The 27055-nt window shown below is 40.6% G+C and overlaps 1 protein-coding gene across 5 annotated transcripts in view; it reads left to right on the forward strand.

Moving 5' to 3' along the window:
- Nucleotides 1-27055, forward strand: part of LOC137649613 (oxysterol-binding protein-related protein 3-like) — a 304712-nt gene that overhangs the window by 124872 nt on the left and 152785 nt on the right. For all 5 annotated transcript variants that reach the window (XM_068382594.1, XM_068382611.1, XM_068382620.1 and 2 more), the window contains exon 9: nucleotides 15814-15966. In XM_068382594.1, the coding sequence (XP_068238695.1) occupies nucleotides 15814-15966 (153 nt within the window). The remainder of the gene's footprint in view (nucleotides 1-15813; nucleotides 15967-27055) is intronic.

A 27055-nucleotide genomic window follows, 5' to 3' on the forward strand; every position in this document is an offset into this window, starting at 1 on the left:
CCCACCCCCCTGGGTGTGAATCAGCTTATATAATCACCGGCTAAGTTTAATATTGAAAAATGTTATTTTTATTAATAAAATAAATTTTTGAATATACTTACCCGGTGATTATATATTAAAGGACCCTCCCTTCCTCCCCAATAGAGACCCAGTGGACCGAGGAGAAAATTGGTTCTGTGTTTACATTGAGTACTGAGTACCTGCTAGACAGATGGCGCTGTTGATGTACACCCCCTACCTGCATAGCGATCGCTGGCGTATTTTGAACGTAGAGTTTTCTGTCGAGCAACAGAGTTGCAGCTTGTATAATCACCGGGTAAGTATATTCAAAAATTTATTTTATTAATAAAAATAACATAATTCATAGATACGTGCTGCCCTAGGGTGGGATAACTCTTAACCTAACGCAATAACTCATTGCCCATTGCCTACGCTCGAATAATTAACACACTAAGTACTGCTTAGTATTGTTTTTACTTGGTATGGTTGCTCTTATCTAATAGTACTGTATAGCACCAGCTGATACTGTAGTGTATATTACTGTTATATACTATTACAGTATTCCTACAGTAAGTTAAATGTACTGTAAGTGTTCACTGTTCTCGTTCGGATGACTTGACTTGCGCACACATAGCCTACATTTACAGTAAAAAGCATTACTGCAATTCTGTACTGTAAAATATGTGTTTATACAATTTAAGATTAATATATTTTATATAATAACCACTAATCATTTTCAAATAAAGTTCTATACCTGTACAGCTATCTTTTAGTATGACGAAATTTTAATGTGTCAGCGTCATCTATAGGGAATCTGTTCGACATCTATAGTAACCTGGTAATGATGTTTATCCCATCTTATACCTACTGTAGTATATTCATTTAATTACGTCATATAGTTTTATGTTTAAGTAAAATAAGATTATTTACCAGCAATTTTATTTTTATTTATTTATAGTACTTCGGTTCTGTTGTCGGTAGGCTAGCCTAGTTGTTCAAAAACCTAGAATATTCCATAATTGTGATTAATTTTTCTACCTACATAGTAGTTTGAAAGGATTGACTTAGCAACATATGATATACTCTGTATATTGTAATCATATACAGTACAGTACTGTAGTTGTGTGATTAAGTAAAATAAGAATTAGAATAATTTTACGGTATCTTTATAATATTACAATAATTCCGTCACCAAAAATATTTGTTTTGAACAACTAGGATTGTTTACATTTTTGTCAAGAGATGATGGTTGACGAATATGTAAACAACATTAATACTTGCAAATTGTTTTATTTTTATGCTTACTTAAATAGAAATACAGCTTTCTTTATAGATTAAAAACATAAATATACTGTATAACAGTAACAACAATAAATGTTATAATATGTGTGGTAAAATATTCAAAATAAAAGTTTAGTAAAATTAGGCTGGACTTGAAATTGCCGTTCACCTATTATATGCAGTTTATGATAAAGATGCTTTTTCTAAAGGAAATTTTGGGGTTTTCCCTTTACATGGGGTCATCCTTTACACAAGAATATATGGTATTTCAAATAAAACTATTAAAATTATTATGCTAATTGGAAAATGATATATCAAGTAATAATTGTTTCTTTTAGAAAATATGAAATATCCTTCCGTAGTATGCCTTAATCGGCTCATTTCGAAAGCATAAACGTAGACAATGGAAAAGATTATATTGTAATCCATTGTTTTTATTCACTAATACGATACTAAAATGTGAATATTACCTGCCTTATTATTGGATATAGTTAAGTGAAATACCAGTTTAATCAGAATCTGGTTTATTCAAAATATAGCTATAATTTTTTATCACAGTAAATGGATATACAGTGTACAGCGATAGCTTGGACAAGCTGGGTGGAGGGAGAGGGAAGCAGTGCGAAGCAAGCTCAGTGCAAAGGAGCGCAGCATGTTTGAGATCATTACGCTGTAAGATTTTTTTATCGCGAATATTTGATCTTATAGTCTAATAGGTATTGCGGTTCTCTGTGTCGTGTATAAGGGAAATCGTGAAGTATAAACTCGAATACTGCGCAGGCTGACTGCAATCCCTCACCATATCGCAGTTCACTTACCACGCCCTCAGAACATCCCGGATTTATAAGTGTGTAAATCTAAATCATGGGTTGCTCTTTATATTATGGGTTTATGAATGCAGATAAGTTCAATACTCATAATTTAATTAATTTTTCTTGAAAATATTAATTTGTGGCCTAAAAATTGATAAATTACAGTAATACCATATAACTTGCGATCTCACTTATTGTGCGACCCCCCAAAAGAGGATTTTACTATACAGTGAAACCTCTACATCCGAACGTATCTACATCCACATTTTCCAACATCTGAAGTAAAATTCGAGCAAAATTTTGACTTTACACCCGAATTTTATTTCGACACATGAAGTAAGCAATTTTCGTCGTACCGGTTGTATCCGAATTTTTCGACACGCGAAGTACAATTCGAACATGTTCCTACTCTACACCCGAATTTTTTTTTCGACACCCGAAGTAAACAATACTCGTACGCGTAGTCGGTACTCATAGCGCCTGATGTGTTTTTTATTTCCGCCGATAGAAGGCAGCACTTCGACCTCGGAGGGACCCTCAATTAGCGCGGCTTGGGTCAGTCCTCTGTTCTCATCGGCTTCTTGCGGTTGTGCCCTGTGCGTTCTGCTATTATTGTACTGTACTGTTTTAATCGTGATTTTTTACGTGCATCCTTTTACGGTAATTTACATAAATCATGGGTCCTAAAAGGCTTAGGTTCGCAAGTGGTAGTGGTAGTGGTGAGAAAAGGAATAAGGAAATGCTTTCTTTAGAAGTAAAGCAAGGAATTATTGAAAAGCATGTGAGTGAACTTGCAATAGGTTCGGCGCAAATAAAAGAGGTGTTAGGAAAATATCAAGACGTGGTCGACTTCATCGACAAATACCATCCAAAGAAATTGCAGGTTTGTCGTGTAATTGCGCTGTTTGATGACGTTTCCCTAACTTATTTTCGAAACATTCTGAAAAGCTGTACCAAGCAATTTCCTATCGATAGCTTCTTTAAAAAAACTACAAAGCGAACTCGTGATGAAGAGGATGGAGGTGGTTCAAAGAAAACGGCAAAGAGTGAAGAGAAAAAAATTCAATCAATTTTAAGTGGAGAGAGTGAAAGTGATCAAAATTAATCATCAAAAGGAAGAAAAGAAAATATAAAAAAAAAATATAAAATATGAAAATGAAAAGAATAAATAAGCTAAGTTAGGTTAAAGTTCACTTAGTGTAAGTTAGAATAAGTTACGGTAGTGTACGTTTATCATAGTCAACCTCTCTACCTCCTCGCCGCCCGTCCGTCTCCTCTCTGCGTAGCAAGACCAACAACACCTGCGCTGGAGTTTCTAAGGTAAAGTGACGCTAAAAACCGTTTCTTATTTATCATTTTTTGATAATTCTTCTTTTTTACATGTATTATCTATTTCAATGTATTCTTATGGGAAAATTCGTTTAGACATCCGAACATTTTCTACATCCGAAGTCGGTTGTGGAACGGATTAAATTCGTATGTAGAGGTACCACTGTATATCTTATGTATCATGCGAGTTCCTTTTTTGAGAACAAATTTTTATCCCAGTAAATGGACACATTTGGTCAATGGCGTAGCCTGGCCAGACAGTACATATGTTAATGCGTGTTCAGATTTGTAGTTTTTCATTTATGTATATGTGAAGATGTGTCTACAATAAAAAAAAGTTTTTGTATAAAAGGTGATTTAAAATGTGTAAGAGATACAGGAGTATTAGGAGGGTTTATAACAAAAAAGATTAAAAATAATAAGAATATGCAGTACAGTACTATAGATTTTTGTATCTACTTCTTGGTTTTTCAGCTATCATGGGGTTGCTGGAATGGAAAACCCCAAGCTTGGCCCTAGCTTGTGGTGGTGAGAGACCTTGGGAACTTATCTTGTGTATATGGTCAGTCTCTACGGGCATTGTTACTGTCCCTTACCTCTGCCATTGGTATGCCAATATATGGGGGTATAGGAAGAAAAACACAATATCCTGAAAAAATTCACAGAGCTTAGTATGGCAATGGAAAATATGTATATGAAATATTTTGTCGAAATTCCTCTTACTTTCATAGTTACAGAGTAATTAGTAAAAGTAATTCAGTAAACCAAAAACATTGTTCCCTATAGAAAAATGCAGTATTTCTTCTGTTATTGTAAATTTTGATAATTATTACATTTTAATATACAGTAAAACAAATTATGAGTAATGGCATCTGTATAGATTCCATGAGTCACTAGACAAAGTATAACTCTGTAATTACACCTACGCCACTCAGTCCTAGCACAATCTTCAGACAAAGTACACATTTCAGTTTGACCTCTGACATTCACACGTTTTTACGTCTTTTTCTCCTTTTCGGCAATAGTTTCATCATGCCTAAGAGGAAAAGACAATTTCAACATCTCGCTAACATAAGGAAGAAGAAAATTCGCTCTAGTAAGAGTTCAGAGGTGTGTAATATCGGCAAAATTAGCATAGTTAGTGAAGGAGAGAGATGATGAAAGAGCGACCATCTCGCCTAAATAAGCAAGATATTGAGCAAAAGTATCTTCATTTGTGATTAGATTATGATAAATAACTTTGTTTTGGGTCTATTAATATCCAAAAAGGATGTTAGTCGTAGCAAAAGGGTTAAACGCTTAAACTGCAGCTGGGACATTTTTTTTTTGCAAGTCTGTTGATATCTACACTCTTGTTTCTGTTAGATAGCATTCCTGTTTGTTGTTTATTTCCTTACTTGTGTGGCGTCACAACAACGATGATAACGTAATCCTAAGGAAGTTGGTAATTCTTAGACATTAATATATTCTGTTAGGATGAGAAGGTTTTTTGCTTCTGAATGTGGAGAAAAGTTTGGCATCCTTCTTATCTTGTGTCTTTCCAATCCCGGAAAGGTGCTAAGGATGTATCACTTGGTTGTGCTGTCTCTTCATATTGTTATTGTGGTCTTCGCGTCCCCTCCCCCCTGAAGAGTATTATCACCGTCTTGAATGACATAGTATAAGGCAAACTTCAAATTCTTACTTCTCCTCTTCCTCGTTTTCATGAGAAAATCTTTGCTGCAAGTTACCTTATAGTCGACATCTTAAGCATAAGGTTTCCCAGTTGCATAATGTCAACCCTATCACTAGTAGGCCACATCTGAAATTTTTTTTATATCTTATTTAAAGCATATCATATGTGCTTATATAATTCCTTAAAAAAGTGGCAATAAAAATATAAAACTATGTACTGCACCTATATTGCAGTAAATCAATTTTTGCAATGAGACAACACCTTAAAATTCAGTGCATTTTCTTTAATCAGCTAACTGGCTAGTCCTGGCATACAGATACCCCTCACTCAATGACAGTTTGCTTAATGGCAACTCAAAGTTACAACATCTCTATTCGAGTGGTTCAATATTCGTTTAATGAAAATCTCTCAAAGTTACAATGCACAGAGTGCAGTGGGAGCACAGACAGGAGCATAATTGTACACAGTTAATGTACGACACCAAAGAAACGCGAGTCAAAACGAGAAATTTTGTTAGAAATGACCAAATTCTGCTTAATGTTAAAAAGCCTCAGTCAAAAAATGAAATTTTTGAAATAGAAATCGGCTAATAATACCATACAATATTGAAGGTCTTCAAAGAATGTGGGTTAAAACGTAAATTTTAGGTTTTAAAAATTGTCAGATATAGTGGAATGTTTACATGCTCAAGTAAAAATGTAAAAACAAATAGTAATGATAATAATAATGTACAACACAACATTAAAAATCACTAAAGAAGGCAAGTCATAATGTGAAACTTTATTGTTAAAAATCGGTAAATAATACTGTATGAGTTAGGAAATTATATCTACATTCTGTTAATTATATGTTAGCTTATTGTTTATACCATTGTCACTTTGAAATCAGCTGATGCCAAAATAAAAGCAATTGGAAATTGTTGTTTTTCAATATTAAACTTACCCGATAATCATATAGCTGTCAACTCCGTTGCCCGACAGAATTCTATGGAGGGATACACCAGCTATCACAATACTAGAAGGGGGTGTATTTACCAGCGCCACCTGTGGCCAGGTACTCAAGTACTTCTTGTTGACACCTCCTCAATTATTCCTCTGTCGTGCTTCCGGCAAGACGTTCTGGGATACGCTTATGTTCTTGGAGTATTTTCACGACTTTGGTGAAGTATTTCTCTTTGATTTCGGCTGTCGCTTTACTGGAAACTTCTATATTAGCTTAGTTAGCTTTTGGAATTAATTTGATTATTTATGGTGACGAATAGAGTATGAACTCTCGTTCACCTTTCAATGGCCGACCCTTCCCTTAGACGGAAGTGTTGGTGTCTAAGAGAGTATAGACTCTCTTTCTTAATTTTGCTTAACAAAAGTTATAGATTTATTTTATATCTCTCCGCCTCTTATAGGCCTCTTCGATTAACTTCCTTTTATTATAAACTTATTAAAATTAATTTTTATATTTGTTTATATTCGACCTTCCTAATAGTAGGCGGTCTTTTCTTGGTACCGAAGTTAATTAACATTGAGCCCGTCATTTCGGTTTTACCTGTTAACATATTATGCTATTTCCGCCACAGAGTTTGAAAGAATTTCTTTGATAGTCTCGTACTGTTTTCAAAGTTGAACTAACGTTTTGTTTTGTCTCTGCAGTTGTTGACGTTCAGAACGTTCAACTTGCACTCTATCGTTACGATAGAGAAAGAATGTTCACGGTTTCACGTTGCAGTAAGAGTAACCGTGTCTAGCGTTTTGTTCATTCTTTCTTAACTTAATGGTTTTGATCCTAATAAAGGAACTTTTCAGTTTTTTCCTTTACAATAATATGTTTTAACGATATATATGATTGGGCTCTTCTCTCAGGTTCTAAGTCTAGAGAGAGAGAGAGAGAGAGAGAGATAGAGACGTAGGGAGAAAGAGGATAAACGTTTCATTCAAGCCTGCCAGGCGTACGAGTAACGTCTTTATCGTTTTTGCTCTTCTCCCTAGTCTCTTTAGGGGAAGAAACTAAACGTTTCTAGAGTGATCTAGTGTTTAGTCTCTTTCCAGCCACTGAATTATCTTTCATTAGATTTTTCTGTTACATTGTAATTCTGTTTTCGCAATTACTAACTTTTGAGAAAGGATAGAATTGCGTGTTTCAGGTACAAACCACTTAAAGTTTCGAGTTCAGTGAAATAAGTGCAAACAGAAATCAAAGTGATAAGTGATTAGCGCAAAGTATGTCAGTGTTGTGCGTGAGGGTACTTTTGTGCGCGCCAGTCGTCCTCCCAGTCCGGGACCTCTTGCAAGCTCCCAAGCCCAGGGGAGAAGCAATGTCGAAGGGCAGAAGGGTTCAGCAGGCCTTGATCGGCGCACAGAAGTATCCTCGGTGGTTGTGGGCGTGTCTTACCGAGACCGTCACTCCCACCCGCAGACGATTGAGCCCTTATTTTGCTCGTCTGCAGAAGAAATTTAGGGGAGAAAACGCTGGTCTCTGGTCTCAAGACCTTTTAAACGTAAAGTCCAGACCTATGCCAGACGTACGAAGTTAGAGTTCACAGTCATTGGGTTAGCTCTGACTCTCCTCAGTCAGTTGAATGCACTCCGCCTAAGAGGAGTAAGGTTCTGCCACAACAGAGCTCGACTGTTAAGGCTTTACCTCAGCCTACTGTAGTTTCTGCCGACCCCAAGTGGACTCTACTACAGTCCATGCAAGCACTGCTTTCGGACTTGATGCGTGAGTGTCGGGCTGAGAGTGTTGCGCCTCCGCCTACACTCCCTCCGCCTATGCTCGCTCCGCCTGATCGCAGTACCACCTGCCAGGCGTACGATGTTGTGGACTCTACTACAGTCCATGCAAGCACAGCTTTCGGACTTGATGCGTGAGTGTCGGGCTGAGAGTGTTGCTCCTCCGCCTCCGCCTACACTCCCTCCGCCTACACTCGCTCCGCCTGATCGCAGTACCACCTGCCAGGCGTACGATGTTGTGGACTCTACTACAGTCCATGCAAGCACAGCTTTCGGACTTGATGCGTGAGTGTCGGGCTGAGAGTGTTGCTCCTCCGCCTCCGCCTACACTCCCTCCGCCTACGCTCGCTCCGCCTGATCGCAGTACCACCTGCCAGGCGTACGATGTTGAGCCACGTGCTGAGTTTGCTGTTCCCAGTGGTGTTCAGCCTCCGTCTTCCTTAAGGCAACCTTTACAATGGGATCAGGAGGATTATTCCTCTCTTCCTCCGCCTCCACTTGCTGCTCCACCAGTGATGCAACACTCGGTTGAGGTACAACAACCTCTCCCGTCCATGAGTCAGTCTCCTCAGCTCTCGCTGCAGCGAGCTCAACCCTCCACAAGGCAAGCACCACAACACCTTAGCCTTGCGCCTCAGGAGCCTCAGCTTGCGAGACATTTACCTTGTTCTGCGCAGCCTCTTCCTCATTGCGCTCCGCTCACACCACAGGAACTGGAACTTGCTACTCCGCTTCCGCCAACCGCTCAGCAAGCGCAACCCTTGGGTTCAACCACTCATGCTAGGAGTCAGCCTCCTCCACCCATGCGCCTTCCTTCTGCTTGTCTTTTATTCAGCCTTTGCAGACTGAGCCTCAGGTGTTCCCTCAACAGAGTCTTGAAGAGGAAACCACAACTATTGTTGTTCCAGCTCGTTCTGACTCTGCTGTTCAGCATACCTCCATTTTCAAACCATGGCAAAAAATATGAATCATGAGTTATGAATGTAAGGTAAACATTATGTTGATTTTTAAACCCCATGCAAGCATGCATAAAGCACTCTAGCACTGGTCATGGAATTTCTGAGAAATGTTAAACGCCATGCACACGCTCTGCTTTCCTTACAGCAGGCTCTGCTTACAGCAGGCTCTGCTTACTACATGCTCAGCATACAGCATGCTCTGCATTCAGCATGCTCTGCATACAACATGCTCTGCATACAGCATGCTCTGCATTCAGCATGCTCTGCATACAACATGCTCTACATACAGCATGCTCTGCTTACAGCATACTCTGCATACATCATGCTCTGCATACCTTACCGCATGCTTCTCAGTCACACATCTTGGGTTGTTGCCAACTCACTAGACTGTCAAGCAGTTTCATAACGTTGCCTTCTAGTCTGCTGCTTTTGCACCAGTGAACCCTCACTCAGAGAACTTAGCTTTTCTAGGATAAGGTCCCTGTAGATGAGAAAGTTCTTTTCTCCCTCCTTCTGATATTCCCTTGAGGACTCTGTCATTTGGAGGGAGCCTTTAGCTGCATAACCTCTTATGGACTTTTATTTAAGCATAACATGCTTCCAGGGAAGGTTATGGTTCCACTTCAGTCGCTAATCCCGTCTGTTACCACACCTGCTCCCATAGACCTTGAGCTGTGTTGCATGACATGCAGTCCAAGCTTAGTCCTTGTTAGAGGAATTTTTGTTTACGGAGTCAATGTGTCACGGGGAAGACGTTCAACAACCAACAGAAGTGACTTGTTGTGACGCAGTGCGGCAACCTCAGCAACCCGTTAAGGAGTTGTCTGTACGACCCAGACAGTCTAGACAGATTCGGGTTGTCACTGTACTTCCTCGCTTGCCCATGATTGACAGTTCACAGACTGTGCAGCAGTATCATGATCTTGTGTCCGGCTCCGTCAGACGACTGGCTTTTAAGAGCTCCCACAAGTCGTCGCTGTCTGGAGATTTTCAAATGGACTATGGATCTGACCAAGGAACTGGGCCTCCTGGTCAATTTTGAGGAGTCTCAGCTCGTTCCATCCCAGACCATTGTCTCCTTGGGTATGGATCTTCAGAGTCGAGCTTTTCGGACTTTTCCGTCGGCCCCAAGGATCTTCCAAGCCCTAGAATGCATCCAGAGCATGCTGAGAAGGAACCGATGCTCAGTCAGGTAGTGGATGAGTCTAACAGGGACACTTTCATCGCTGGCCCTGTTCATCGTGTTAGGGAGACTCCACCTCCCCTCCCTTCAGTATCATCTAGCTGCTCACTGGATAAAGGACATGACGCTAGAGACGGTCTCAGTTCCTGTTTCCGAAGAGAGGAGGTCTTCTCTCGCGTGGTGTAAGAACAGCTTTCTTCTCAAGGAAGGCTACCTTTGGCTGTTCAGAAACACGACCGCCGTCTCCTCTCGGACGCATCAGACACGGGCTGGGGTGCGACTTTGGACGGACAAGAATGCTCGGGAACATGGAATCAGGAGCAAAGGACACTTCACATCATTTGCAAGAAGTTGTTGGCGGTTATTCTGGCCTTGATAAACTTCAAGTCCCTCCAGCTTAACAAAGTGGTGGAGGTGGACTCTGACAACACCACAGCCCTGGCTTACATCTTCAAGCAGGGAGGGACTCTTTCGTGGAAGTTGTTCTAGATCGCAAGGGACCTACTCATCTGGTCTTTAGATCGAAAGCTAACTGGTAACGAGGTTCATTCAGGGCGGTATGAATGTCATGGCAGATCACCTCAGACGGAAGGGTCAGGTCATCCCCACAGAGTGGACCCTTCTCAAGAATGTTTGCAACAGACTTTGGGCCCTGTGGGGTCAGCCAACCATAGATCTGTTCACTACCTCGATAACCTAGAGACTCCTGTTGTATTGTTCTCCGATTCCAGACCCAGCAGCAGTTCACGTGGATGCTTTTCTGCTGGATTGGTTCCATCTCGACCTGTATGCATTCCCGCCGTTCAAGATTGTCAACAGAGTACTTCAGAAGTTCTCCTCTCACTAAGGGACACGGCTGACGTTGGTTGGCTCCGCTCTGGTCCGCGAGAGAATGGTTCTTAGAGGTACTGCAATGGCTGGTCGACATTCCCAGGACTCTTCCTCTAGGAGTGAACCTTCTAAGTCTACCTCACGTAAAGAAGGTACACCCAATCCTCCACGCTCTTCGTCTGACTGCCTTCAGACTTTCGAAAGACTCTCAAGAGCTAGGGGCTTTTCGAAGGAGGCAGCCAGAGCGATTGTCAAAGCAAGGAGAACATCCACTCTCAGAATCTATCAGTCTCAAGGGGAAGTCTTCCGTAGCTGGTACAAGACCAATGCAGTTTCCTCAACCAGTACCACTGTAACCCAGATTGCTGACTTCCTGTTATATCTAAGGAAAGTAAGATCCCTTTCAGCTCCTACGATCAAGGGTTACAGAAGTATGTTGGCAGCGGTTTTCTGCCACAGAGGCTTGGATCTTTCCACCAACAAAGATCTACAGGACCTCCCTAGGTCTTTTGAGACCTCAAAGGAACGTCGGTTGTCCACTCCAGGCTGGAATCTAGACGTGGTCCTAAGGTTCCTTATGTCATCAAGATTTGAACCTCTCCAATCAGCCTCTTTTTAGGACCTCACATTAAAAACTCTTTTCCTCGTGTGCTTGACAACAGCTAAAAGAGTAAGTGAGATCCACGCCTTCAGCAGGATCATTGTTTTCACATCTGAAACGGCTACATGTTCCTTGCAGCTCGGTTTTTGCTAAACGAGCTTCCTTCACGTCCTTGGCCTAAGTCGTTCGAGATCCCAAGCCTGTCCAACTTGGTGGGGAATGATCTGAAAAGAGTACTTTGCCCAGTTAGAGCTCTTAGGTACTATCTAAAAAGGTCTTAACCTTTACAAGGACAATCAGAAGCCTTATAGTGTGCTATCAAGAAACCTTCTTTTCCAAGTTCTAAGAACTCAGTTTCTTACTATTCAGGCTTCTGATTAGAGAAACACATTCTCGTCTGAAGGAAGAAGACCTTGCTTTGCTGAAGGTAAGGACACATGAAGTGGGAGCTGTGGCTACTTCAGTGGCCTTCAAACAGAACCATTCTCTGCAGAGTGTTATGGATGCAACCTATTGGAGAAGCAAGTCAGTGTTCGCATCATTCTATCTCAAAGATGTCCAGTCTCTTTACGAGTACTGCTACACCCTGGGACCATTCGTAGCAACGAATGCAGTAGTAGGCGAGGGCTCAGCCACTACATTTCCATAATCCCATAGCCTCTTAACCTTTCTCTTGAATACTTTTTATGGGTTGTACGGTCGGCTAAGAAGCCTTCCACATCCTTGTTGATTTGGCGGGTGGTCAATTCTTTCTTGAGAAGCGCCGAGGTTAAAGGTTGTGATGAGGTCCTTTAGTATGGGTTGCAGCCCTGTATACTTTAGCACCTTTGAGTTGATTCAGCCTCCCAAGAGGAACGCTGCGCTCAGTAAGGAAGACGATCTTATTAAAAGCAGAGTAACGGTTCAAGTCGACTTCCTTACCAGGTACTTATTATTTCATTGTTATTGTGGATAACTGATTATATGAAATACGGGATACTTAGCTATCCTTTAGTCTTGTACACTGGTTTTTCACCCACCCCCCTGGGTGTGAATCAGCTACATGATTATCGGGTAAGTTTAATATTGAAAAATGTTATTTTTATTAGTAAAATAAATTTTTGAATATACTTACCCGATAATCATGATTTAATCGACCCTCCCTTCCTCCCCATAGAGAACCAGTGGACCGAGGAATAATTGAGGAGGTGTCAACAAGAAGTACTTGAGTACCTGGCCACAGGTGGCGCTGGTAAATACACCCCCTTCTAGTATTGTGATAGCTGGCGTATCCCTCCATAGAATTCTGTCGGGCAACGGAGTTGACAGCTACATGATTATCGGGTAAGTATATTCAAAAATTTATTTTACTAATAAAAATAACATTTTTAAAATACACCTTAAATTGATATAGAAAATTACAAAAATTATTGAATGAGCTCGGTTAATATAGGAAAACTAAGGTTGATTTAAACTTCTTTCAGTCAGCTAAAACTAATTTAGAAATCAGCTGATGAGACAATGTCGTGTTTTGAGTCCACCTTACTGTCAAACACAGATTTAAACTAGAACAGGACTCAAAATACAGACCTGCGCCACAGCAGCTTATTTCTCCAAGCCAGCGTGCCTTTCCCAGCATCAGTTATTTATTTCCAGCTCTTTCCATAACAGTTTAAAATCCCTGTAAGTTTCATTACTTTATGATTAAAAGTGTGGCCGTATTGTTGATGACCAGAATTTGACCTTTTGCTGACCTTGACCTTGACCTTCGCCCTTAATAGCTCTCTACATAACAGTCTAAAATCCCTGCACGTTTCGTATCCTTAAGATTAAAATTTTGGCCGTATGGTTGATTACCGGAATTTGACCTTTTGCTGAACCTTGACATAGGACTCAATCTTGACCTTTTACCTTAACATGTATTAATTGGCGTGGATTTTCATACACTCAAATATGAACCAAGTTTGAAGTCTCTCCGATAATGATGTCCAAACTTGTGGGTGAATTGAACATTTTGCTTGACCATGACCTTGACCTTCCAAAATTTAATCTTTTCCAGCTTTTACATAACAGTTAATCCCTGTAAGTTTCATTACTCTATGATTAAGATTGTGGCCAGGAAGCTGTCCATACACACACACACACAAACAAGCACACAAGCAGGAGGTATAACATAACCTCCTTCCAACTTTGTTGGAGAGAGAGAGAGAGAGAGAGAGAGAGAGAGAGAGAGAGAGAGAGAGAGAGAGAGAGAGAGAGAAAATTTTTTTCATAATGATAGATGTAAATGAACTATATGAAAGCTATAACTTGTAACATATTGGTGCTGATTTAGTATTCTTTATGAAGATATTTTAAATAAGTCGAATTTTATAAATGATTCTCTTTCTAAGTTATATAAACAATACTCTCTGTTATTTGTATGTTTTCATATTCTTTAGAGCGGCAGCTAAGAGATTAGCTGATTGCAACCAAAAGTAAACAAAAAAGGCCAGTAATACTTAATTGTTAAAATGCATCAGATATTGAAAAGTACAAAATTTTTTTAATAAAGGACTATTAGATTTTTAAAAAAATCATTGTTTTCTAGAATGCAATAATGTTGTTTCCGAAAAATAGTGATCAGCTGAGGAAATTGAATGTCGTATTTAAAGATGTGATTGATAATAAGTTTGTGTAGGGTAAAATTTTTTTGTTTGATTTAATTATTGCATTTTAAGGAAACAAGGATTCTGGTTTCTTCTGCTATTTGTATGGCACCACACACACACACACACACACAGTGTCTGTGTGTGCGCTAATGAAATCAAATGCCCCTTTTCCTTTTTTTTTTTTATAACTGACATGAAACAAGTCATTACTGGACACATGTATAACAGGTTTATAAGTATGTTTGAATGGTTCCTAAAAGCTTAGATTTCTAAAGGAAATAAATATATATAGAAAATATAAAAAGCAATGAAATCTACTTCACAGTTTTTCAATTATCGCTGGGATCATGGAATGGAATACGCATGGTAGCCGAGGAATTACAGTGCTGATGAACAACAACGCTCCTGTTTGTGACTTATGTCAACAGTGGGACCGTGTTCACAGACCCTTAACAAGCAAGTGTAATCTTGGGAAGTTGACTGCACGGTAAAGATGTTTGCAAGGTTCATCCAGGAAGAGGACTCTTCGAGCTGGCTCACTTAATTGTAATGGACACAGTGTAGGGGTCAACTGTGATCCCTATATCACTAAGTGGCTGAAAGAATTCTTACTCTTTGTGTTTCAGCATTGCTTGATCTGCTTGCCATTATGTTGAACAAGAAACTTCCTCTATTCTTTCCTTCTGTCCCTGGTTGTTGGCAGCATTGGAGGATTCCTTCCAACATCCCTAGCAATCTTAGATGCTTGCATCTTTCCACCCATAATCCCATTTCTTTGATTACTTTGCAGTTGGTAGAAGACATCAGGCTCAGCTTGACCCTGATTGCTCCTAAGAGACTGCATGCCAAATAGTATCTGGATCAGCTGTTTTTCTCTCTCTTTCTTTGTCAGGAAAGCTTCTCATTCTCCGTGGGAAAGGATACCACTTAGCCCTCAATCCAAGTCTTCATATCAGACTCAGGCCTAGACTCTGCAAGAATCGACAAAACTAATGAGGAGTGGGGGACAGTCTTGACCTAGAGAGTGCAAGCTGAATGCATCATATCGTGAATCTCAGGTCCCTCAATTGAACCCGCTCAAGCCCGTGGGTTGGGCAGAAGATAAGGCGTTGACCCTCGAGACTGTCCTCTACTAATATAGCCCTGGTGAAGTGAGTAGGAAATGGCATAACTTTTCTTGTGTCACAAGTCATTCTGAAGGATAGATGAATGACTCCATTACCATGGTTCATAAGTTTGAGGCGGAGACCTAGACCCTAGCCATTCGAGACTTCAAGTCCTCATTCATCTCTCAACTGTATGAAATGACTATAAAGGACTGAAGTGCTTTGACATTTCCCTGAAAAATAAATCAGCCATTTGGGTTGTAGGGACTTCCTCCCTGCCAAGAATAAGTCTTCTATTAAAGGCTAAAGGTTTCTATTAATGTAGGAACAAATCACAAATTTTTATTTTTCTTAATAATACACACTTGTCCATAAGTTACACTTCCCTCCTCAACCACCCTGCAAATCTTAAGTTTAAGGTCTAAGTGAAAACTCAGTGGCCTGTCGGTTGGGGGAGGCTTACCTGCCACCCTCCTGATAATTATTGCCACTTCATTAAGTTTTAACAGCTGTATCCATTTTCTTTGTAAGTATACTCCTATTAAAGGACTTATTGTATAGTTAGGAAAAATATAAATTACAACAGTATTCATTTTTTTTGAGCAGCTTTACAGAATGTGAATTATTCTTCCCCTTATAATAAGATTTTACTTTCAATTCATTCTTTTCATTATTACTTTTAGCATGGGGAGCCTACAACACCTTCTACAAAGTCGAGGAGAAAATTTCGTTTAAGGAAACACAAGAGTAATAAATCAACGGGAGGTGAAATAACCATCAATATAAGCCCTGGCAAAGGTGCTACAGACCAGGTTGATGCAGTAATGCCTTCTCTGGTAAGTATTTTCTTTTAAATCATGATTCATGCATATACTATGAGGGGGCACTTCCATACCAGAGCGTTTTGAACCTCTCGTTATAAAACTTACAAACACTTGATTAAATTGTTATTGGTGTTCATAAGATTTTTAATGGCTGAAATTCTTTTTCAAAGAAGTAATCCCTATATTAATGTATTTGTGTACCAAAAATCCACTGTATGCAATTATTGCTATTTCTGGGTCGATCTGTGACGGCCGGTGAAAAGGGTCCTTCTTTACACTTTTCTAATATAAATCTTCCAAATATACTAGAGAAAGATAAAAGGATGGAATGCAGAGGTTACAACCCTCGCGCGAACACCTTGTTGGTGTCGTGTATTTAACAAGGGCGTGTGTAAACCACTATTCACAGGCTGTCTTCCATTTAGATAATCCCTTAATCAAAGTGGAGGGCCGTGACAGGCCCTAGAGAATACAGTTGGACTACTCCACCGACACCTACTACTCGCGCTCTCCAGGTCATCCTTCTGTTTTGGACTTGCCCGCTAAGTCGTTTTTATTTTGTTAGGTGTGTTTCGCAAGTGATTGTCGTTAATTCAACATGACTGACGTTGCTACTTCACCTTTACCAATGTTAAGTACCATAGTTTGTTTTGACAGTTTTTTCAATACCGGGCATTTGTTCTCGTTCCAGTAATGTAGATTTTAATTTTGGAAGAGGCTTGGCCGTCCTCGGTATCGGCAGCCATTTTGGTTTTGTTCGATTCGGTAGTTTTTCAAGTTAATATTGCCCTTCTGGTACTCTGTCACCTAGGTTATATCACTTACGTTTTATGACCAATATTATTATCATTATTTATTATTGTTTTTTACTATGGTATTTATTTGCTAGCAAGTCCAATTTGGACAAAGAATATCGATCTAGTCTTTGTTATAGTTATGTTCACGCCTCAGGAAGGTGCTTGATTTAGACTATATCTTTATGTTTAATTGTTACGTTGTCGTTATTCTTCGCTCTTGGTTATTACAATTTTATCATTATTCTTATCATATTATTGTGTGATTTTGGTTTTTATTATGTAACCTTGAGAGCGTGAGCATAGAGTGCTCGTATTCTGTTTCTACAGATACGAGTTACCCCTTCTCTCGTTTTCTTTATTAAGCTCGAGTAGAGGAGGTGGATTTCCCGTTTTCCGTTTTATACGATCACGAGTTATTCCTGCCTCCTCTTATTCTCCGAGTTGATGATATTCACGTTTTATTGATGTGGTCACTGTTAATAGAGCTAGCACTATTAATAGGTTACGTTAGTGTATGAGTCATTATTTGGGATCGCTTTATGACGACACCCTTAGCTCTGCCTTGAGTTATACTCTGCTATAATGGATACTCATTGGGTGAGAACTAGTCAGATATTTGGAGTGCAACGGTGAAATCCGCCACTCAGACTCCGGCTGAGGCCTTTTGCACACGAACCTTTGTCATGATTGATCACAATTACATTATAACGGCCCTTTTTTCATTGAATCTCTGGCTTCACTGGAGATAACACAGACATTCAGTATGGAGGAATGTTATCGTACCGATGAGGGTCACGATTTCACGATGACGGACCTTTGTTACCGGATCTCCGGTACAAACAGAGATCAATCAGACGATCAGAACCAGGGTACGAACCCCTTTTCATGAATAATCACCTTTCATTATTACGGTCCTTTTTATCGAATCTCCGGCTTAACCGGATATCACACAGATGTTCAGCATTGAGGTTAATATTATCTTACCTCTGATGTTCACGTTTTCACTATGACGGACCTTTGTCACAGGATCTCCGGTGGCAACAGAGACCACTCAGACCACGGGTGGGCAATCTTTTGTTTTAGCTGTAAAGGAAAGGATTTAACATGAATACAAAGTAAACTGTACTTACTTTAATGACACTTTGAATTTGCGTTGATAATATTCATTAGTTATTCTTGAAAGTCCTAATGAAAATATATGAACATATTTAGCAATTATAAAGAAAAGTCATTCAATTTACTATCTATGGGGTATAGTGCGCCACTTGTAATCGTGCCATGCGACACTGTTGGCACATGAGTCATAGGTTGGCCACCCCGGACTCAGACGTTCAGAACCGGGGTTAACATTATTTTACCGATGAGGTTTATAGTTACATGTTACGTGGTTACTGGATATTAGTATACTATTGATTCATCTGTTCACTGACTGGAGTCTCAAGGAACAGTAGATAGCCTCTCATGGCATGGTTGGTTTCGACCTGGCTTTTCATTAGAAGGGGCTAGCGTTCGATCCCAAGTACTGAGTAGAAATTTATTTCTATTTTGAACACGATGTTGTATGGATATTTATCCATATTTGTACATATTTATAATTAAATATATGCATAAATATAACCGTTATTTTTAGTTTATACTACATATTCATAATTAAATATATGCATAAAAATAGCCATTATTTTTAGTTATACTGATTTGGTTGATCCCAGCCTGTGAATGGGATCACTAACCAGAGTTTCAAGGAACATCCAGACTTATGTCTCCTTTCTTTTACAGAAGGTCCGCCTACATGGTATGGTTCCCGGAGTCGTGCACAATCTGCTACGAGCTGTCCTCCCTACTCCTGACCCATGAGGTAAGTTGGTTCTAATGTTTCTATTTGGTATACTTGGGCGTTGATTTAATTTGATCCGGATTTATGTATGCATTACTTATTGAGGAGAACGGTCTTCTCCTTCATCACTAATCCCCTCACTTCTTTCAGGACGATGGTGAATCTCTCCGGCCTGCAAGAGCGGCTCCCCGCCCTTGGGTATCAAGGTTTGGAAGGAATGCTCCATCTAGAGGACCCTATCTCCTCGGAGTGTCCTCTCTAGGGTTGGACATCGACCCCATGGATGGGTAGGTAAGTGGTGATGAGTTTGGAGCCTTCAGCTTTGCAATTACCTGCGTCACCGACCTAGGACCCTCAAAGGATCCTGATGTTCATATTCCTTGCATAAAACCGTGACTGCTAAAAGCCAAGGGTAGGGTTAAAGAGCAGATACAACACATTCTAGGGGGCTATGACGGAGCTCAAAGATATGGTGGTGAGTCGGATCCGTTCAGGAACTCGGATGTCTCCCCCTACAGCCCCAGGCGTATCGAAGTAACCTCCTTCGATAAAAACAACACACAGAAATTTGCTTTACATGTCCCATATATGGATGGTACCTTAACTCTGGATGGCATAGACGTCCGCCCTCTGGAGGACCTAGAATTTACTCTCAGGGACTAGAATACCCATTCAACGGATTCGTTCGATTGAAAGAGCATGACTTGGGTAGGTTAGGCAAGGTGCCGAAGGTAACGGTATTATTTCCTAACGGGCAGGCCCGATCTGTCTGGACCAGGATGTTGTCGGTCTGGGGGGTACGATAATTCCAAGCTCACCCCACACAATGGGGAATACGCCATATCTACAACGGCTATCATTGTTGCCTTGCCTATTACGGATAATTGGACAGGTCTTACTATTCAAGCTGACAAGAAGGTTCGGCCATGCCGGCTCTTAAAGAGCCGGACCCCACCTCGGGGAGACCCTAGCCTCGGTTTATCCCAGTGAGACTTTGTTTCGGATATTCATGAAGAACCAATCTCTGCCCTTCCAATTCGACCTACACGTTTGGTGGTCTGATCGGGTTAGTTGTAGGAAATACGTTCTGTCTGTGGCCTCTATCAGACAGGAATCGAGCAGGCTGATAGTTTCCCCCTGATGGGGTAAAAGCCTCTTCCCTCAGGAGGAGGTGAACAAGGTTCTACAAGATGATACGAGAGAAACCCAAAATTGCAGAAAAGGCGGGGCCTCACTGCCAGAAAGAAGGTCGAAGACCAAAAGCAAGCTTTCTTCAAGAAGAAGCAGAGAGTTGCCCTCTACAAGACGAACCGGGGTCACTGCCATCAATAGTCAGTTACCCACTCGTCATCACAGTCTTCCTCTGATTCGACCCCTATGCATCCGGATCCCCCCCTCATCAGGTGGGATACCTCACTGATTCCCCAGGTACACAGCCCAACCCCGATTCGATGCCCTCGCCTGCATACAGCCCTAGCTCCGAACCCTCAGGTTCCTTTCGTGGACACCAGAGAGGAAGATACAGGAGTAGAAGACAGTTCTGCCATCGAGGCGGACCTAGAAAAAAAGGGGCTTGGGGAAGGAAAGGACCTAGGTTCACTCCCTCACAACGAGGTGGTCCTGGTAGGGGAGAGACTTTACCACTTTCAAGACCATTGGACCTTCGGTCCGAGGGCTCATCGCATAATCTCTAAAGGTTTGAGGTGGAAATGGCCACAAGGTCCTCCTCCTCCACCAGTGACCTTCTCCCAGAAATCCACTCCCATCCTGGAAGAGTACACCACAGATTTACTAAAGGAGAAAGCAATCAAACGGGACCAATCACCGAAGTTCCAAGGCCTCCTGTTCACAATTCCGAAGAAAGGCTTGTCGACATTGAGAGTGGACCGGGACTTGTCAAAGCTAAACTCTTACATTCTCTGCGACAAGTTCCGGATGATGACTATCTCTCAGGTACGCCTTACTTCCCCTTGGGGCCGTCACCACCTCTGTCGATCTTTCCGACGACTATTATCATGTGCCTATAGCTCGAAACTTCTCTTCTTATCTGGGTTTCCGCCTAGGCAGGGAAGCCTTTGCGTTCAAGACATGCCCTTCAGCCTCAACATTCATCCCAGGATATTCACGAAACTGGGAGAGACAGTGTTAGTACAACTCAGGAACCAAGAGATACAGATCATGGCTTATCTGGACGGTTGGCTCATTTGGGCCCGGTCGGCCACAGAAAGCAACAGAGCTACGAAGGAAGTACTTCGATTTCTCGACAACCTGTGATTTTGAGTCAATCTCCAAAAGTCTCGCCTGCAACCATCAGGCCACTTAGAATGGTTAGACATTCAGTGGGACCTTTCGAAGAACACGTTCTCTCTCCCTTCCAAAAAGGTAAGAGGAATAGCTTCCAAGGTCAAGAATTTTCTCAAACACAAACAGATGTCCAGAAGAACCTTAGAAAGTATCATCGGCCTTCTCCAATTCACTTCAATAACAAAATGCAAAGACATCAATCGAGTTTGGAGAAAGAGAGCTACAGTACCTTTAAGAGACAAGGTCTCGAAGATCCCCTCTGTCTTGGAAATGAGACTACGCCCATGGTCTGAACTGAGGAACCTCTCCAAATCGGTTCCTCTACAATTCCCACCTCCACAAGAGACATTCCATACAGCCGCGCCTCTAAGTGGATGGGGGGATTACTCCGAACTTCAGATGTTTCAGGGGTCTTGGTCACCCGCCATGAAACAGACCCATATCAATGTTCTCGAAGCCATGGCAGTGTTCTTGACCCTGAAGAGACTCTCTCCTCCGAGGTCGAGCAACATCAGAGTAGTGTCAGCCAGCACAGACGTAGTACACTGCGACAACAGGGGAGGATCCAAGTCACCCAACCTGAATCGGATCCTGGTCGTTATCTACACCTGGCCAACAGAAAAGAACTGGATCCTGTCAGTAACTGACCTTGCGGGAGTCCAGAATGTGAGAGAGGACTCACTAGCCAGGACGAAACCACTGGAGTCAGAATGGTCTCTAGACATAATTTCATTCCGGTGGATACTCAGGAACCATTAGAAGAAGGTTTACATATTTCCCCCAGTGAATCTTCTAATGAGATTTTTACACAAACTACGTTCCTTCCGGGGGACAGTGGATTTAGTACCACCTCACTGGCCAAGAACAGTTGGTTTCCTCTCCTCCTCGAGTTGAAACTCCGTCCCTTCTGGATTCCGTTCCCCAAACTGACTCAAGTAATCCAAACTCACTGTGTCAGATTGCTCAAGGATAGCCAAAACTCTGACTTTGTGGACAACAGGAAGTTTGCAGCTCGTAGAGACGCGAACATTCAACCGGAAATCGATCTCTTCATCGAATCAGACAAAAGGGACTTGACAATTCGCCAATATGATTCGGCCGTTAACAACTAGCAGATTCCCTAAGAGTTCAGACCATACTCGTACGTCTCCGAATATAGACATGTCTTTCTTGAGGTTCTTATTTGGCAAAAGGCCTAACAGTTAGAACTTTAACCACCATCAAGTCAGATTTGGAGAAGATCTTCCTTGTTGGGTTTAACATTAACCTAGCTGATTCCTATTTCTCATCTATTCCAAAAACACGTGCTAGGCTTTGACCTTCGGTTCAGCCACAAAAGGACTCTGGTCTATGAACGGTGTCCTCAAAACTTGCGCCGGACACGGACAATGAATCCTGCTCTTATCACTCTTCTTAGGAAGACTTTATTTCTAACGGCTTTGGCCTCAGGTGATGGAATATCAGAACTAGCAGCTCTCTCACAAACCCGGAAAACATAGATTTCCTCCCTTCAGCCGAAGTACTCCTTTCTCTATCAGGGAACAAGGAGGTACTATTTCCATTCACGGTATCAGGCAACAAATCCTCTACTTCTTTAAACATACTACTGTAATCCGGAATCATTTCCCCAGGCCCATGATATACGGACAGTAGATACCTCCATCAATTACTTCCAGAACAGGGACTTTGATGATTTTTAAAAAATATACGGGTTGGAAATCCCCTATGGTTGTCAAACGCCACTATCTAAAGATCTTACAGGCCCTTAAATACTCGACGATGGCAGCGGGGAGCCTTTTCCCTCCCCATTAATCTCTACTTCTTCCTTTCTTCCATCTCTTCTCTTCTCCCTCCTACCCGCCACTCACACCACGTCGCCACTCTTCTGGGTAGTTCGTTAGCCCTATGATATTTGCCATGTTTAATTCCTATGGTTTAACTGTTATTGTAGTTACGGTTCCTTTAAGGTTTAGATATGCTTAGACATGTAAGGTTTGATCCCTTTTGCGATTCGACACTCGGTTGATTCCTTGTCGTCTTAGTTATTTAGCCTTATGCTCCCTATGTCATTTGGCTAGTTGGTAATTGGACGTTTCTTACATTATTATATTATATTATTGTTGTACATGGTGATTGTATTCTCCGAATTATGTTATTACTTTATTGGGCTTGGAAGGCATTCGACCCAGAAAAGGGATTTTGACGAAGGAAAAATCTATTTCTGGGGAGAGACCTGTGACGCCCGGTGAAACCCTTCCCGGTTATTTTTGTACGGACCCACCCTTTCCTTGCCAAGCCATATGTTCTTGCAGAAGGATGACTTGGAGAGCGTGAGTACTAGGTGTCGGTGGAGTAGTCCAACTGTATTCTCTAGGGCCTGTCACGGCCCTCCCCTTTGATGAAGGGATTATCTAAATGGAAGACAGCCTGTGAATAGTGGTTTACACACGCCCTTGTTAAATACACGGCACAAACAAGGTGTTCGCGCGAGGGTTGTAACCTCTGCATTCCATGCTTTTATCTTTCTCTAGTATATTTGGAAGATTTATATTAGAAAAGTGTAAAGAAGGACCCTTTTCACCGGGCGTCACAGGTCTCTCCCCAGAAATAGATTTTTCCTTCGTCAAAATCACTTTTTTTACCAACCATCATCTTCAGTGTGCAGTCCTATTAGAGTTATGTAAGTTTTTCAACATCATATTTTAAAAAGATTGAATTTCTAACAATATTTTTACCTCAAGCTTATTTTTCCATGTTGCTGTGTAAATAAGTAGCACACACACACAGAGAGAGAGAGAGAGAGAGAGAGAGAGAGAGAGAGAGAGAGAGAGAGAGAGAGAGAGAGAGAGCCTTACCTTATTTTGTTTGGGTTCCCCCAGGTCCCTCAGTGTGAGGCACCTCGTATATCCACCAGAGAGTTGCTAATGCATCTTCCGGTGTATTTTGCATCTTCCAGTCTTGGATGGTCTGGGATGCATCTTAGGTATTTATCGAGCTTATTCTTGAACACATCTACGCTCACTCCTGATATGTTTCTTAGATGAGCTGGCAGCACATTAAATAGTCGCTGCATTATCGATGCTGGTGCGTAGTGGATTAATGTCCTGTGCGCCTTTCTCAGTTTACCTGGAATATTTTTTGGCACTATTAATCTACCTCGGCTTGCTCTTTCTGATATTTTAAGCTCCATGATGTTTTCAGTAATTCCTTCTATTTGCTTCCATGCTTGTATTATCATGTAGCGTTCTCTTCTCCTTTCTAGACTGTATAGTTTTAAAAATTGCAGTCTTTCCCAGTAGTCAAGGTCCTTAACTTCTTCTATTCTAGCAGTATAGGACCTTTGTACACTCTCTATTTGCGCAATATCCTTTTGGTAGTGTGGGTACCATATCACATTGCAGTACTCGAGTGTACTACGTACATAAGTTTTGTAAAGCATAATCATGTGTTCAGCTTTTCTTGTTTTAAAGTGTCTGAATAACATTCCCATTTTTGCTTTACATTTAGCCAACAGTGTTGCTATTTGGTCGTTGCATAACATATTCCTATTTAGAATTACACCAAGGTCTTTAATTGCTTCCTTGTTTGTGATTGTCTCATTATTAGGTCCCTTGTATGCATACACCATTCCTTCTCTGTTTCCATAATTTATTGATTTGAATTTATCGGAGTGAAATACCATCCTATTTATCTCCGCCCATTCATATATTTTGTTTAGATCTCTTTGTAGTGAGTTCCTATCTTCATAACAAGTAATTTCTCTACTTATTCTTGTGTCATCGGCGAAACTTCTCACTACGGAGTTTTCAACATCACAGTCTATGTCTGAGATCATAATAACAAACAGCAGTGCAGCAGCTTACTGCATGGACTGGCGACGATCAGACGCGCGGATTGTTTACATACTGCTTTTTAAAATGTTTTCCTCTGGTTTTGTTTATAATTAGTACCTAGCGCACGGGAATTATTTCTGGAAGATCTTGTTCCGCATTCCCTTTGCATTGTGTCGGTGACAATGTGATTTAATTATTCATTGGGAAGAGTGCGTTTCACTCAGAGAATCACTAATGGAAAGTGGTAATATTGACACGGCTCCACCTTTACACAACACTCAAGTTCAGCCATTTTTTTATAGTGATGAGGGTCGCACGCTCTTGACAAGATTTGTTCCCTTTATTTAAACATCAGAAATCCAGTGAATCCTCCCATAGTCTTGGTAATTCCGGTAATTTTCAACCCGTCAAAACTAACTTAAGTTATTCTTAATTGATTGGATTTCATTCAGTAAGGGTTCTGAACACACACTATACTCCACAGATTTGAAAGCCTCTCATGGAGTCTCAAAATCTTTACATAATTTAGTTCAATCTGCTGCTAAACCCTTGCAATTCTACAATTCTAGTCACTCTATAGAATTAGACTAGATTGTGAAGCAGAAGACTGAATAGGTTGTCTTAGATCCTATATCCTTCCATTTGCTAAGGTAAATGCTTATCACCAGTCTTATACCACTAGTTTCAAATTACTTATGTGGATGGCATGGCATATTGTATGATTACATTACTTTAAATTCTGGTAGATGAACAAAGTTTCAACCAATTTGGATCATTTTCATCATGTTCTAGGTGACAATGTTTGCTGTTCATTTGCAAGCTTGGCCTCTAGCTCTCGTCTCACTTAGCATTAACTGGGCACTAGTAAATCTAAATCTCATGTGAATCTAACGCATTCCCACTGCTACCCTCTTTTCAGAGGGTAAACAAACAGAGAAATCAGCTGATGTTTGCTTGGAGTCTCTTGCAGGACACGAAAATGAGGAAGAGGAAACTCAGAATATGAAAGTGACAAAGTACCGCCTTTGCAAACATTGCGTAACCCTAATAAAGGATTTTTGGATAACTTCGAAAGTAACTTATCCTACCAAATTGAAAAAGTGGCTCTACTCTCCAATTTTTTATGAATAGATTCAAAGAAATTTTGTCTCGTATTCAGACAAGGACTGGAGATTCAGGGTCTTGTTTAGTACTAAGACCATATGTAGTACTTTGACCCTCTTAAACACAGAGACATTCTAATTGATATGAGGCTAATCAATTACCTGATGTTCTTCAAGGGTAATTTAGTAAACAGTCTTGGTCCAGTCTTTGTGTTTCATAAAAGAAATGTTCTCAAATTCAGGTTATGAATTAAAAGGTTATCACTTCCAATTAAAATGCATTTGTGATTTAAAGTTTTATCGAACTGTTCAGTAAGTTTTAATGAAACTCAATTGTTCGCATGTTTTATTATAATTATTGTTATGATTACTACTACTATTAGCTCAGCTACAACCCTAGTTGGAAAAGCAGGATTCTGTAAGCCCAAGGGCTCCAACAGGGAAAATAGTCTAGTGAGGAAAGGCAATAAGGAAATAAACTATATTTTAAGAACAGTAATAACATGAAAACAATAAAGTATTTTAAGAACAGTAACATTGAAATAGATCTCTCATACATAATTTGTAAAAAGAGACATATGGCAGCCTGTTCAACAAAAAAACATTTGCTGCAAGTTCGAACTTTTGAAGCTCTACTGATTCAACTACCCGATTAGGAAGATCATTCCACAACTTGGTTGTAGCTGGAATAAAACTTCTAGAATACTGTGTAGTATTGAGCCTCATGATGGAGAAGACTTGACTTATAAATAACTGCATACCTAGTATTACGAATAGTGTGGTACAGTACTGTCCGGGAAGATCTAAATGTAAAGAATGGTCAGAATTATGAAAAATCTTATGCAACATGCATAACGAACTAATTGAACGACAGTGCCAGAGATTAATATCTAGATCAGGAATAGGAAATTTAATGGACCGTAAGTTCGTGTCCAACAAATTAAGATGAGATTCAGCAGCTGAAGAGCAGATAGGAGAATAATACTCGAAACAAGGTAGAATGAAGAATTAAAACACTACTTCAGATTAGACTGAACACTGATAATCTTAAAAGACATTCTCATTAAGCCAATTTTTTGTGCAATGGAAGAGGAAACATACTTAATGTGTTTTTCAAAAGTAAATTTGTTTTCGAGAATCATACCTAAAATTTTAAGTCATAAAGAGTTAAAGAAACATTAGCAATGGTGAATCCGGGTGTTGAGGAGCAACTTTCGACCTACTTACAAT

Source organism: Palaemon carinicauda, chromosome 1 (assembly GCF_036898095.1).
Source record: "Palaemon carinicauda isolate YSFRI2023 chromosome 1, ASM3689809v2, whole genome shotgun sequence".
Taxonomy (NCBI): Eukaryota; Metazoa; Arthropoda; class Malacostraca; order Decapoda; family Palaemonidae; genus Palaemon; species Palaemon carinicauda.